The 15857-nt window shown below is 41.7% G+C and overlaps 1 protein-coding gene across 13 annotated transcripts in view; it reads right to left on the reverse strand.

The window, feature by feature from the left end:
* The window catches only part of synrg (synergin, gamma), a 42812-nt gene that overhangs the window by 16799 nt on the left and 10156 nt on the right, over window positions 1–15857 (reverse strand). For 4 of the 13 annotated variants that reach the window (XM_023272677.3, XM_055011902.1, XM_023272675.3 and 1 more), the window contains exons 8-15: window positions 14182–14460; window positions 12878–12958; window positions 12532–12728; window positions 10588–10833; window positions 10366–10505; window positions 8292–8410; window positions 6991–7053; window positions 3691–4653 (exon numbers count right to left, since the gene is read on the reverse strand). In XM_023272677.3, the coding sequence (XP_023128445.1) occupies window positions 3691–4653; window positions 6991–7053; window positions 8292–8410; window positions 10366–10505; window positions 10588–10833; window positions 12532–12728; window positions 12878–12958; window positions 14182–14460 (2088 nt within the window). The remainder of the gene's footprint in view (window positions 1–3690; window positions 4654–6990; window positions 7054–8291; window positions 8411–10365; window positions 10506–10587; window positions 10834–12531; window positions 12729–12877; window positions 12959–14181; window positions 14461–15857) is intronic. The other 9 variants (XM_023272684.3, XM_035949292.2, XM_035949290.2 and 6 more) reach the window with 5 other exon arrangements.

The raw sequence follows: 15857 nt of genomic DNA on the forward strand, positions 1-15857 counted from the left end.
CATCTCTTCGTGTTTTTATGTCTGAGGTGAGTCATGTTTATGCTGCTGCCTTCATCATACTGAAACACTAATGCTGCTTTCCCTCTGTGGACAATTCCTCTTCTCTGGCTGTATGATAACACCTGCTGTTCACACTAGTGACAAACAGCTTTGCTAACAATAATCGGAGTTGATCTCTTTATACTAAATGCAACCTGAAGGATTTTGTCCCAAGATGGAGACTCTAACAACATCAGCAAAAGATCTCTCCTGTCACTGCATCTGCTCCGTTTCTTACTCTGTGGTTTGATGGCTTTCTTAATGACTAATACTAACTGACAGCTATACAGCTGGCGCTCATTTGTCAACATTTTAGCATTCAGGTCTCCCTCACACGCTCACAAACACATAAATCCACCTTCCTATTTTGCATGACAGAACCTTCAGATACAAAAAGCAATTTGTGAAATTGACAAGGGTCTAGTGCTGTGAGCCTTCGTGTCATTAGGCCATGCTGCGCCGCTCGAGAAAGGAGAGGAGAAAATAAGACGGTACCCGTTTCAGCAATACCAACAGTAATATTTATTACGACAACATGAGTAGAGAGAAAGAGAGAAAGGTCACAAAGTACTGTGAAAGAGGTCTATCATTACAAGAGGTTTGTCAAACTAACACTTGTAAAAGTAGATTTCAGTCATTTAGAATACAAGGGCATGCAGAGTCAGGAGAAAAGAAAGAAAACAAACAGCGAGAAGGTAAAACAAAGATAATCCGAGGATATAGAAGCAGAAACCAGAATGAGAAGGCACATTCACAGACTAGAATCAGTAATTCTGGGGAGATGACAAACTTTGTTTATACTATTATGACGTAAAGCAACAGGTGTTTTTTGGGGGGAAAAGATTTCAATACAGAACATTTGGAAAGCCAGGTTGAAAAGATAATTGAAAGAACAAGGCAGGAAGCTTTAACCCTTTGAGGACCTGAGGGGAAAAACTGTCAAGAGCATCCCAATAATCGATGCTTGTTTAGGAAAAGTGTCAATGTGACTTAAGGAGCAGAGAGCAGACTGCCGTTTTTATACATTTAGTCAATTGTGACCTAAAATCATACATAAATAAGGGGAAGCAACCATGATGTCTGCGTTAATCTGCTCATAAACATGTAAAGTCATTTTGTCCAAGCACTCAAAGGGTTACAGAAAACAAAGAGGGCCATCCTTACACCTGACATCCCACAAAGGGCCTTAATTACATCCAATCGCAGATGCAGGTACAGGTTTAAAGAGACAGTATCCTTTTTCTCTTGCTACAGTGATTGTTTGTAAAAGCAGGCTAATGTGCACAAACCCCTACGATCCCTTAAATAATAACACGTCATTATTTACTAAAGACATCGATGTTTAGATCCACGTTAACCTAAAATACTTTAATCTTACTAAATACTGTAGGCTACATTTAATTTACATAGTTGGCAAATCACGACAAGATCAAGGAGTCTTTCTAGTCTCAAAACAAGAGTTCATATTCCTGTAAGAAAAATACACTATTAAATCTGTATGTATACATTTTTCCTTCGATAAAAACAACTTGCAATACTGTTATGCATAAAATGGTAATTTTGTATTATGTTCTTGTCAATTTCACAAATTGAAAAGGCAGGCACACTGCAGCAAAAAGCACGGCAGGAAGGGTAATACTAACGTCTTTATGTTCTCAGAGAGCCAGACCGTAGAGCCACACGTGAAAAATTCATGCTGCGATATCACAGATAACGGTTAAAAAAAAAAAAAAGAAAGAAACTCGGATTCCTTTTGTGACTTAAAAGGAACCTCACAAAAGAAATACTGTCTCTTTAAGATTACACACATTTCCAGAAACACAGTGCAAAGCAAGGTGAGGTGCTCGAACTGCTCGGCCTGCTACACTTTAACAACAGGTCAGTCCCAAAGCTCTCCAAGAACAAGAACAGCAGAATAATAAGATTGAGATGGAAACCGCTGTTACAGTAGCATAAAAGCTTCTCAGGAATGTATTGATGTTAAAGCAGGCGCGTCTCCGCCCAGTCAGAAGTCTAACTGTTTTGCTGCAGCTCCGTGAACCGTTTGTTTGCTCTCAGGACAGAGGGGCCTGTTTGGGTTTAACCAAAATCTGACCGCTGCACATGAAACTGAAACAAGGCAATGGGGATGTTTACGTTTCTGTTTTTCTCTGGTCAAGCAGAAATAATGATCAGTTCTTTGGATGAAATGATCTGGTATATATGTCCATAATTAACTGGTATGTGGAAATAACGACTACATGGCTGTTGTCGGATGAACTTGTAGAACTTTCTCAACCTGCAGAAAATATTTTGAGCTTTAAAAAAACATAAACATCTGAAATGTCTGAACTGAAAAGCCTTCACCTGACAATGATTACAAGCCATGTCATGCAACACCGAATAACGGTCTGGAATGGTTTCCATGAAACATGAGCCATGACGTGGAAGGTGAGATGCTCGATGAATAAATGATGAGCAGTGGAGAGAGAAGGAGGAGAAAGAGTGCTGACATGGACACTACCTGACTATTAAGGAAACTGCGTTATTTTCCTTTAAATAAATGACCCAACAAGTTTTAGGTAAACTGTAACTCCACTTTCATGGATGTGAGGTAGGGGAGACAAAGCTGACACGCTATTATCAAAAACATCTCATAATTAGAGGGTCATTCAAACCAAATAATACCGCATGGCTAGTCTGAAAATACTGCAGGGTAACACAATAACTGTCAGACATAAAGAGGCAAAAGCATGCATTCACATTCAAGCACTCAGCTCTGAAATTTGTATTGCATTCAACTATAATGTGCCTAATTGTGACACAATTCACTTTTGCTCCATTTCAAAATAGCTTGTTTCCAGTTCTTGCATGCAAAATTTCCTATTAATGGCAGCATTTCATTTCCAGCTCATCAAAATGACATTATCTCTTACGCTTCGAGCACACAGCCGTTAAAAACATGAATGATGGCTTACAGATAATGCCTTTGGTAACCTGTTGGCCTACTGTGCGAAAACCTGTGATTCGAAACAAGATCGTCACCATAACTTCCTCCTGTACTCATCTGTATTCAACTGGACCTTCTGTCTGCACTGCTTGACACGTCAACAACACACATACTGAAGGTACACTGAAAGGAAGTGCGACGTCTGCTGCTGCAGCGTGGACACAACAAACAGGAGGCTTATCCGAGTCGCACAGACAGCAGCCGGGGACCTCGTCTCTGGACTGTGACTGCCAACGCATCAAAACCAGGCACTCACCATTTGTAAATAAATAAGAGATATGGGCCCGGACCTTTCTGTCATTACAATAACAATATACGCGAGCCAGGGAGGGGGATGTGGGAATAAAAAACGAAGGGAGGAAGAGACTGAGCATTTAAATAAATATATGAATAAATAAATAAATAAGGTTTGTTGAGATGGATGAAGAAATGTAGAATGACAGATGATGCGTCTAATCTGATGTGTTGTTCGTGTACTGTTACATCTATCTTCAGGATATGAGCATGTTTAATTCAGAGAGGACCTCATTATTTGCCCTTTGACCCCATGTTTGGTGGTTGCAACTGGCCACTGAGGAGGAGAGGCTGGCTGGCTGGCCTTGGAATTTATACTGTGTGTGACTGTACGGAGCCTCACCAGAGCAAACGCACTAGTTCCTCACCTGTAGCGGGGGGCTGGTGGGCCGAGAGACCCGGCAAATCCAGAGAGCTGTCTGACATCACGTGCTTCAGGTCTCCACCCATGTCTGACAGCTTCATGTCCAGCTGCACTGAGAGGGCGTCCTCGGAGTCGTCTTTTCCCACGCTGCTCCCGCTGATGGACGGTAGGTCAAGGGATTTGACAGAGGCAGAGTCTTCCTTGGCCTGTTTGAAAGCGGCCACCTTGTCCACCAGAGTCTTTTCCGAAGCCCCGAGCGCTGTGCAGAACTTCGAGGATTGGAAGTCGGCAAAGTCGTCTGTGTCGCTCTTGAGAGAGGAAAAGGAGCCGCCGCCACTTTCCTTGGTGTCGTCGTAGGCGAGGCCTCCCTCCAGAGACAGCTGCTTGAACACGTCATACTTGTCTGAGCTCTGCTGAGGCCGCTGCTGTATGGACAACTCCGCCTGGACCCCTGCGCTGCTTTCGCCTTTGGGCTCCCCACCAGAACTGCCAAATGCCATGAAGTCTGCAAAGTCATCCTGAGGCGCTGCTGCAGCTCCTCCTGCCGCCGAAGCTTGAGTGGCGTCAGAGGAAGAGCCAAAAAGGGCAAAGTCACCAAAATCATCTGCTCCTCCCCCTGGAGGCTTAGCCCCACCTGGCAGGAGCACTAAGGAGGGGGGCACAGAGACAGAGGGGAATGTACTGGGTTTTGTCTCAGTGGTGGCGGGAACAGAGGGAGCTATAGAAGAAAAAAGGTCCAGGTCGGCCATGTTGAGAGGATTTTTGGGCTGAGAAGGAGACACTACTTGCGGCTGCTGCTGCTGTGGAAGTTGCTGTAGAGACTGAGAGTTTGGGAAAGCAGAGGGGAAGGAAGGCTGAAAGATCTTGGCCTGATCTGAAGGGTCTAGTGGAGAGACGCTGTCGGCGGTTTTAAAGTCTGTGAAGCCATCATCAGCGCTGACAGATTTGAAATCTGCAAATCCTTCCCCTGCGAACCAACAACAAGAATTTAAGATTAGCAATAGACATAGCACTGAGACATAGTGGCATGAGAGGAGAAATTCTCGGCAGCAACAGTCATGATTCTGTTATTTCACAATCCTACAAGAGAGGAAGCTGGAGGATTAGTTATGCCTCTGCTCCACTGTGAACACTCGTGGTAAACTTCCAGTGTTCTGATGAGCTGTGGGCTGCAGACTGTCCGAAGAACAGCACACGTCACTGCACAAAAAACTGTCTGTCATCTCAAGAAACATACAACCACACTACCATGCAAGGCACTGTTGATAAAGCCATTCTGCAAAAATGTCCATCTTAACTGGATATTTTGTCTCTTCATGTCTCCACAGCAAAAATGTTTCCCAGTAAAGCCATAGTGGCCAACTGGTTTCTGGTGATATTCTGCATTTTTTGTTTTTTAAAGTGTTAATTATCATTCAGTAGGGCTGGGCGATATGGCCTAAAAAAAAAAGTCTCAGATTTTTTCACAAAAAATCTCGATTCACGATTTATCCGATTTTTTTTTTACCCCCTACCTAATCTCATCACGCCAGAGTCCAGTCTACTTAATGCAAATAAGCTGCAGCCCTCTCCAGGTAAACACACCGGATCGCAGCTGGAAATGCGCTGCATGTGGCATGCTGGTCCGGTTGCGGTGCGTTTCCCACTGCGATCCGGTGTGTTTACCTGGACAGGACCGCAGCTCATTTGCATAAAGTAGACTGGACTTATACTTTATGCAAATTGGATGCTGCGTGCGGAGATTCCACACATCGTGAAACTGTCCTCAAACTTCTAAACTAGACGTCGGTGACATAAAACGAGGACAGATTCAGCTGCTGCACAGATTATTTCTCGCTTCAAATACTTTCAGAAATACTTTTCGGTGACGTGTTTTTTGAAATAAAAGGGAAAGTTTGCGGCCGAGCCGCTGTGTTTATCCAACTTGTCTGCAGGACTGTCCAGCTGAAAGCTCGGTCATGTGACCACGTAGCGGCCTGCTGTTGCTCAGCGCTGTCATGTGACCATGTTGTGGTCCGCTAGTGACCGCCCGCCGTCCGTGCGATTATCAGATGCGGTGTGTTGCCGTGCGGGAAAATCGCATCTAGTGGACAGGTGCCTTTAGATCTGCACCGCTCGCCGCCATGTTGTTTGTGTATCAAGGGTGGGGGGGAGGGAGGTGCACTCTGAACTACGGGAGCCCAGCGGGAAGGCGTTGGTGGCGGATGTTGATGAGAAAATCAATTTTCATTAAAACAAATCGACATTAACTACAAAGTCGAATTAATCGATAAAATTGATTTATCGCCCAGCCCTAGCATTCAGCAAAGAATAGAATTGTTATGAACATTGAATATTTGCTGTGTGTAAATATAAGTTTTCTTTAGAGACACATAAACACCAATTACTGATATGACAAAGTGGTTCGGAAAAAGCTGGAAAAGATCTGTCTTCTCATTAGGACACAAAGACACTTGAGAATAATACAGATGCTAAATACAGATTTATCTGATAGAAAGATAAAAAGCTTTTTAAAAAACAGCTAAAAGGGAGTAAAGGGAGTCAATAAAAATAAGATTTTTAGTAACTAACCAGTAACTAAAATAACTAGTTAAGACGAGTATTTATTGCAATGACAAAACATACAGTATGCTTTAAAAAATTCTGCATCTTTTGGTGCAAAGTTATGCAACATGATGCCGATTTAAGCCAGACAGAAAAAAGTCAGACTACATCCTTGAGTTTCAGCAGTTGTTAATCCACTGTGTTATAATATATGCTTGGACCAAAATAGAGAATCTGTTCACACCACTGGTGTACGGTGGAAGAGAGGTAACTAATGGGCTCATTAAGGAGATGGAGCCTGACAATGCCAAAGAAAGGTCACTGCAAAGCATGACTTACTGGAGTTGTAAGAGCTGTCCCCATTGGAAACTGTTCTAATGAAACAGGGATGGGAAAAACACTGGTATCAACACTGCAGACTTGCAAAACAAGACACAGTGTAAACATGGAACAATGGCATTGTGGTGACCTGACAGCTTCTAAACAATTATAATACAATGTTTAATTAGAGGGAATCACTAATTCCAACAAAAACAACACTGTTTTGTTTCCTGAGGAGGAGTGATAATAAGAGGGACCATCTCAAAGTTTTAATGTCCTCTCTGTTATTCCGAGAGTCAGCCAGCGGGGAGGCTTTGACTCAGGAACAACCAGAAACATATTTCTAGTAAAAAAAAAAAAAAGATATGCTAATATGTAAGTGCAAATGTGTTCCAACCCAGGATCTAAATGTGTAAGAAAGGGTGGATAAGTTTCTTACCAACTGGTTTCTTGTCAGCCGGTTGTTCAAGTTGTCTGAACACACTGTATTTATCTCCAATATCTGCATCAGAACAAATAGAAAAGCGAGAACAGAAAATACAGCACATTTAACAGGCAAGTGTTGCCTTAAAGCACTCAGTATATTATTCAAGATACATTCTTTTTCTAAAAACAATTTTATTAAAGTCACTTAACCCTCTGCAACCCAAAACCCACTGGTGGGTTTGAAAGTAATGCTATCTATCTAAAAATCACCAAAATTATATGATTTATCAGAGCCAGAAACTATAAAAACAGAGCAAAGTTGTCAAATTTTCTACTTTCTGGAGGTCCTCGAACCAAGTTTAAGCGTGAAATTGTGACATTTCATTAAAATCACTTTTTCTACTTGTCTCATTTAAAAATTTGCCAAAAATAAACCATTTCCAATAACCAGATTATGTAAGTAAGTACGTAAGTAGGTAAATATATAAATATTTTGTGCTCCTCGGTGCAACTGTGAAACCAGCTGCTGCAAACAGTGACACAGGAAAAATCAGGGACTTTTCAGATGAACTGCAGGCTGTATTTACAAAAAGCAGAGAGGAGACAAGTATGGACATAAATTGAAAACGTAAGTCGGAAAAGTAGTGGTAACTCTTGTGGGCACTTTGAAGAGTGTCGTACATGTTGATACCAGGTTTTTACAATTTTTTGTAAAATAAATATTGAAAGAAATTCAACTTTCTTTTTTATGAATAATGGCATTACAACTCTGTCATACTGCACAGAAGACATGTTTTAGCTCTCTCTACTTCTAGCCATGGTTGTGCTGTTTCCATAGAGGTGCAGAACTTCATATTGCCGTGAAAAATGAGATGACAGTGAATTAAAATGTGATGGAAGCAAAATATGGCCAAAATTGTTTGTGGTTCAGAGGGTTAAGCTGCTTTGTAATTCATTTCTTCTGCATCATAACTTGAGAGGAACAATTGTATCTTTTAGATGTTACAGAAGCTCTGTTTTATGACAACATTAGAAACTGATCATACCATTCCTCAGCTGAGTCATGGTCAAATGAGAGGAAACGTGTACAAGTGACGAGACATGAGGTGATTAATTGCTTTCAATCAATCTCTGCCAGCTCTCTATCTAATAAGAAGTAGGAGATGTGTCGTTCGATTAGCTGCTTTAAACATATGAAGACAGTATTTTCTAAATGGCTTTATGTTTTAATTTCAGGATGTACCTGGATGGAGCATTTCATAGAGGGCAGAAAATGTACCTGATTCTACACCTTACATGTTGTATAGACAGTACCTGAGGCAGGGGGTGTCGGCTCTGCAGGCTGATCCACAGACAGCTGTTTGAACACAGCGTACTTATCAGAGGACGTAGCAGAGGAGGAACCAGAAACTGGAGTCAGCATGGCAGGCGTGCTGCGGGGACACAAAAGCTACAGTCAGACATCATGAAGAGGGAAGTTCAATAGTAGAGTTTAATCCCCATAAGCTGCCTGAGCTCACTGAACATTTGCCCTGGGCTCAGGAAGTTTGGAGAGCTTTTTTTGTTGCTGTTAAAAGCTTTCAGTGTCCTTTCCCCCCCATTAAGAATATAGCTAGTCTGGATCTGTCCAATAGTGAAAAAAATCCACCCACTTGCACAACTAAAGCTCCCTAATTTAATATCTTGTTTAACTCATATAAAATGCCATACAAGACATCATGAATTAGAAAATTTGTTAGCAGGGAGTTGCTCACAGGCTGCAGGAAGTTAATGGTCACAGCCATGAAACGGTTCAGTTTTTAAAACAGCAATTAATGGGTTAATTAATATACAAACTGACTTATCACTATAGTTCATTTATGCAAATTCCAAATGACACGTAGATTTTACTTTCATATGCTAGAAATGTAAATTCTCACCACCTTACACCTTTGAATTTCAGCTGCTACCAAAAAATTTGTGGTATTCAGTTCAATAACAAACAGCTCTGTTGCAGGATTTGGAACTGTCCTTTATATAAAGCTTTTAATTTATCTTAGGTGCAACCTGTGTTTTGCCTCAAAATTAGATGAATTTCAAGGAACTGTTTGATATTTTGAGAAACATCTATTTACTTTGTAAAAGGGGTAGTTATGAAGAAAGACACTAATTTCATAGCAGTCTGTTAAATATGGCGATAAAGTCAATATCACCCAGTGTAGCTTAACAAAAAAAAACGAAAACAAGAGTTTTAACAAATGTAACTTTCAGCACCTATAACACTCACTTATCAACTCGTTATATCTCATTTGTTCAGTGTGTAAAAAAACCCACCATTTTACGTGGGTTATGTTGCCTGGCAACCACTTAAGACTCTAGACAGTCGATGGTCCCAGCCTAGAAAAAGGTCAACTCAACTCAAAAAAATGTTACTACCCTTTGGTTTTCTGAACCAACTCGTTAATTAGTTAGCTTTAGAGATGCAGTAGGCATATTTTGATAACTATGGACAGCTAGCATGGCTAGCAGTTTATCCACATTTGGAGTGTTTGTGCTAAGCAAGGCTCATTGGTCCCCCTATTTATTTACCCCTCAGATATCAGTCTTTACATCAGTCCTCCTTTTAAAGTGAAGGTGGTTTTATTATAAGGCTAAAGTAAATGTAATACGATGACCATAACACACCTCCATCTGACAGCATACTAGAAGCACACACTGAAGGAAATTGTTAAAACTGTTTGCAAATATTCGTCTCCTCAAAGCCCTTCTTCTTCAAAACATCTGACAGTAAGTTATGGCTGCCAATTTGAGCTGGCATCCCAGAATGAGCTTTTCAGCCTCTCATTTAATTAGACAGCAATCTCAGACTATGGGGAATTCTTGTTACATAGCTGAAACAGTCAGGAGTGCATGTTTTCAGGACAGAAATAGGAGAGAATTATAAAACGCCTATGCTGCTTAGATGTGAGATACTTTGGTTCTGCTTTCTCTTTATCTTTCAGCAGATAATTGCCTTTCAGCCTCCTCTCACTGAAAGTGCAGTCACACCACAAGGGCTTGGAAAGTAATATAAAGAAATGAGCTTATCTACTGTCCACTGAAATGAATTCATTAAGAGATGACCCAAACTCAATGCTATTCTGAGGAGGTTATTACAAGATATTAAGACAGTGTGCATGACTGTAAGACAGACAAGGATTATGCAGACTAACTCGGCTATAAATAACCATCCACGACTGAATATTAGACAGTGATCTCTGCAAACATTTACATCAAGTCTTTAGAAAACTAGATGTAGCCAGAGTTCAAAAGGAGACAGAAATAATGAGAACACTGAAAACAGAAAATAGAAAAGGTTAACTCAGCATCAGGGTCATATCTGCTTTTTGAGACACTGCTAATTCCCTACCTGTTTTGTTTCTGAGGTGCAATGGTGGTGGGGAAACTTCCTCCTGACTCCCCCTGGAACTCAGCGAAGGCCTGGTCTCCTGCTCCTGGCTTTGGAGCCTCCTGGAAGTCCTGGAAGTCGTCGTCATCAGCTTTGGTCGCCTACATAAGCATCATGTTAGTGAGCAAAATGTGCGATATCATCAGCCACAGGAAATAAGAGAACCGAGGTCTTGGTTGTTACCTGTGCAGGAGGGAAACTGGCAATGAAATTTGTGTTTGTAGGTGGTGGAGCCGGTGCTGCGGGTGCCATGGCCATGACTGGTGGTGCTGGTGTGGGCATGGCCATGGAGACTGGTGGCTGGGTCATCATGGGCTGCTGGTGCTGGGGCATGACGGGGGCCATGGCCATAGCCAGGGCGGGCAGGTTGGGCACTGGTGGAGACGGAAACTGACCGAGGATTTCCACATTCATTGCTGGGAGGCCACTCTGAAAGGAAGGAAGGGAACAGTTTGAAGTCTCTGAACTCCAAAATCAAAAGAAAAAAGAAATCTTTCAAACTGCATCTTTTATTAGTGCCAGAAACTACAAAAACAAGAAGAAAAAAAAAACACAAGATTTTCAGCTTTCCGACAGTTCAACTTATCATGTATTTCAGTTTCTAAGCTTCCCAGCATAACTGAGAAACCATTACAGACTCAGATGACACGCGACAAAATTCAAGGACTATTCACCTGAACTGCAGGCTGTTTACTCAGAGCAGATAGGGGACAAGTATGGAAATAAATTGAATATACAAGTCGTAAAATATCTGTAACATGTAGATATTTGTAGAACTTGGACAAATGTTGAACACGCTGCTCACAAGTTTTTAAAATTTTTGTACAACAAAAAACTTTTTTTTGTCTTATTTTATGAGCTATAGTATTATAATGTGTTATACTTTCAGTCATGGTTGTGCTGTTTCCATAGAGGTACGGGATTTTATATTGCAGTGAAAAGTTAACCCTCAGTAAGTACAAATGTAACAAGAGCAAAACAAGACCATAAGATGCTTGGGGTTCAGAGGGTTAAAAGATCCATCTAATGGCAATTATTATTTTATATTAAAATGAAGTGGAAAAAAAAACAAAACAAACAAAAAAACAAAAAGTCAAAATAACCTACTAAAACCTAAAATGTCCTACCAAAACTGAAAACAAATTAATAAGCCACAGTACATGTCCTTCTGCTGGAAATAATCAATACATCATCAACAAATGTATTCAAAACTGCCCTCAACAGCTGCTTTATGAGTGGTGTTTGTCAACAACTACAGTGCACAGCTGTTACATAGAATTCAAAAAATTAAGCTACAGATCTGGATTTTAAAGATTTAAGATCTTAGCAGGGAAAAAAAATTAGCTCTGGGCTAAAAGGCACGGACAAGGTGAAGAAGTTAACAAGCACCGAGGGAGAGAATAACATGCCATCAGTTTGGGTCTTATCAAGGTTTTTTTGTTGACAATGAGAAAATATAGAATAACAACAGTCTATACTTGAAGAAGTACCTTTAATGTTTTGTAATTTTATTCTGCCACAATGTAGCAACTAAAATGAAGTTCTTACATTGTGTTTGGGTTGATCAGTTAAATCATGAGAGGCGTCGTGGGCATGGTGGCCACTCTGAACCGATTTAATTTGATGCCATTATGCATTCACTGAACTGGAAAAAGAGACTGATGTTTACACATGAATTATTCAACACAGTCAAGTTCTTTTTGAACAGATGTCACCAGCAGACTGAAACTTTTTTCCCCTCACAAGAGAATGCACCTTGTTTTGCTTGTGTTTTAAGGCTCTTGAAGATTTACATCTCCAAAGGTGTCTTATTATTCCTCGCGTGGAAGCAGCAGCATGCAGTGTTTCGTGAGCTGCCTGCAGATTTGCATCCTCCCAGGGGTGGTGGTGACAGGCTCAGGCTGAGGATGATAAGAAGCCTCCTGCCAAACTAGGCTGATGGGGACTCAGCCATATATTGGGCTTCACAAGCCGTGGGCTGATTCACAGCGCTGCTTCTTTCTCCCTGTTTCTAGCTAAGCTCGTCTAATTTCAGTGTGGAGTTTACGGTGAGGCTCTGAGGAAGCCATCGGGGATGATTAGTGAAGTCGTTCTAAGTAGATAATTTGTTTTGACTCCAGTGTTTACCTGCGCCACACCAATTAGTGCAAGTACAGTGTAAAGCTCCTCCTTGGTCAGCATGCCAGGTGTTGTGCGGTTGGCTGATGCCCAGATTTGCCCCAGTGCTTCCCTGGGAAGACCTGATGACATTAATATTGGGTAGAGCTTGGCTGTGTCTATCCCTGCCGGTGTCATGGTGAATTCAAGAACCTTCTTGAACATTTCTGTGGAAAGAAAAACAGAAAACATTTGTGGATGCTGTTGAACTAAAAACCAATAGTGTAGTGTCATTTTCATTAAACAAAATATGCAGGAATGTCAAATATGATAATCAGAAATGTTACATGAGTTGTATTCATGAGTAAATGTTTACCTGGGACGAGGCTGTCATTGTAAACCCATGCTGGCAGCATGGACTGGATGTGCTCTTGTTGTGGGTACACGCCAACACCTGCTGTCACAAGCGCACACGCACATGCACGCACACGCGCGCACACACACGCACGCACGCACGCACGCACGCACGCACACACACACACACACACACACACACAGAGTTAGCTGTTAGAGCAAAAGTCTTGTCCAGGCATATGATTTGCCAAGTCTCTTGGCAGCTGAGCCCTGCTTGTATCGAACTCCACAAAATCATACCCCTGATGTCTGGAAGGCTCGGTGCAGATGTAATGCTCCACTGCGCTGAATCACAAGCGCCTGCCACATCAGACATCTATAAATCAGTCTGTGAGTCTTTTCCAGCTTCAAGGAGATGGGAGAGAGGAGACTGCCTTGTAAGAAAAAATATCTGAAAATCTAATTTCACTACTGACACTGACCTAATTATTATTTTCTGAAAAGAGAGTAGAAAACATTTCAGTAAAATGGTATGGCTCATTTTGAGCTGCTAACACTCAGGCATGAGTTTACTCAGGCAACCACTTTGCACATAATACTCCCATCAGTCTTGGGCAGTTAAATGAATCTTATTACAAATCTCCCTGGTCTCCATGACGAGCCACTATGTTTCCCTCGATGGCATCGAGGACACGGACACAGACAAGCAAATAACAGCACAAAGGAGGGGCAGAGTAGCATGCACAAACAGCCTTGGATTATGTTGGGCCCCAGTGGCACCTGCCAATCCATGCGCATCCCTGTTAAACCAAAGCAGTCAGCATGCGCCAGAGGTCATTCTCTGAGAGGGTGTTACACAGTGAGGGAACAGACGGCAGCTTATTTAGCCAGCAGGTATTACCCAAGGACCTTGACAGACACAGTCCATTTCCACAATGTGTGCAGAGAGCAAGAACATGAGAAGGCCCCTCTAACAGGACAGAGGTATAAAGCAGGCAGAAATAAGAGCAGACTTAAGAAAAAATGGAAAGAAACCAAGAAGGGCACCTCAAAGGCGCCACAACTCCTTAATTATCTCAGCAGTGAAGAAAATGTCAGCTTGAATACTAAGATTCCCAGTCCACAATCTGGTGTAAATCAATTAGGACGCAATAAGAAAGAGTAGATGAAGCTTCTGCAGGATGTACAGAATTATTTTGTCAGGATTAAAAAGAATGAAAATATTTCTTGAGGACAGAAAACTACGACTTTGATTGTGTGTTAATGCTGCAGCAAAGCGAGGGAGAGAAGAAGCGATGAAGTCCAGTGAACAGGCACTTCTCTCACCACTTTCACTACTGGTCTGAGGAGACGAGCCAGTAGCCGGTGAGGGGTGGGTGGGTGCTGACACCGAGGCCTCAGGTAGATTTTCTGTGGTGAAGGCAGAACTCAAGTCGTCAGGGGCAGCAGCCCAGTTCCTCGCTTTTGTGCTGGGTTGAAACTGGGCTGAAACTTTAAGTCTGGGAGTCATTTCAGCCAAACTCTGCTTGGATTTAAAGCTAACTTGGGCCGTCTTATCAGCAGTAAGATCGCATGAGGAGAACAGCTTCTCTTCCAGGGTCGGGCCTAGAGGGGTGAACGAGGAACAAGCTTTAACACATACTAGCTACGGTCCAGACGTAACGCACCTGGACATTACGTGCAATAAAGTGGAATGTGTCAGATCAAATTTGAGTAAGTTTATAAGGGTGAGATATGATGTGTGACATGATTAAAGTAGATGGTAGGAGTTTTTTAAGGCTTCCAGTGATGATTTACCTCTAGTAACCTTATGGAGCGGTATTTCTGTGAAAAAGTTCCTGCCTGTTTTATGTCAAGGATGAGGATGCACATGCACATTGGGAAATACACTATTCCACCTAACAACAGTGTGCAGTAACATGCTAAGGCATCTTGCAACACTCGAACAAAGGTAGGGGACAAAAAGACTGCAAGCTAGTAAACGTGGATATAAACAATACTGGCTCTAAAGTATTAAAAAATGGTTTAGCAAATGTTTAAAGAGGAAGATGCACTTTGTTAGAGTTTTAAGGACACACACAACAAATTTTGGTGAGTAACATTGAATCGAGATGGACCTTTTGTTTATTTACAAGAGAACTCCACAGGGGTTGTTTAAGTGGCTTGAACTAGATTAGGAGTTTAACCAAAAAGCTCCCACACGCACTGACCGACTCAGTCACATACCTTTCTGTTGAACTGACAACACCAGGCAATGGACCTAATATTTCTTCATCTAGAGTATTCCCCCTGTGGTGCTAATACATGGCCTCCTTTGGTCAAACTTTCTTTAGTTCTGGCTTAAGCAGCTGAGGGTTATTTTATGAAAATCTCATTTGTAGTCTCAGTAAATATTCCCCTAAACTCATAAAACTTGCAACAGCCTTAGAGAATTTCTCCATTACCGTGTTTGTATTCTGTCTGCTGTTTATATTTAGGTTTAATGTCACAAAGTATGTATTTTCCACACTATATGTGATGTCTTTTTACACTGTTGCCTGCACATATACCAATTAACCATACCAAATTTCCTATGCAACTTGCTTTTTTGATTCTACAGTATCAGAACAAAAAAAGAAAAAAACAAAAATTGCCACAATAATTGCTCAGGTCTCTCTTCTATCAGAGGCAATTCATCCATCAGCCATTTAATCTGCTTATTCCAGATGTTAAACAACTAGGTCAGAAATGTCTCAGAGGATTGGGGATGGTACTAGACAGAGGGCTAGCTGTTGCATTCCTCTGGACAGAAGGTGATCTCTCTATCTTGTCACTCAGTCTAGAGACCGAGAGCTGTCACAGAGCAGCTGCTCATCCCAGAGATAACACAGCAAATGACACATGACAGTGACAGTTCTCTATCAGTGCACAAACCACAAATGGGTTCATTACCGACGGTGGAATTCAGCTACTACAAGAGCAAAACCTACTGTGAAGCATTCTCTATTTTAAGCAAGTTGGGT

This window comes from Amphiprion ocellaris, chromosome 7 (assembly GCF_022539595.1).
Source record: "Amphiprion ocellaris isolate individual 3 ecotype Okinawa chromosome 7, ASM2253959v1, whole genome shotgun sequence".
Lineage (NCBI taxonomy): Eukaryota > Metazoa > Chordata > Actinopteri > Pomacentridae > Amphiprion > Amphiprion ocellaris.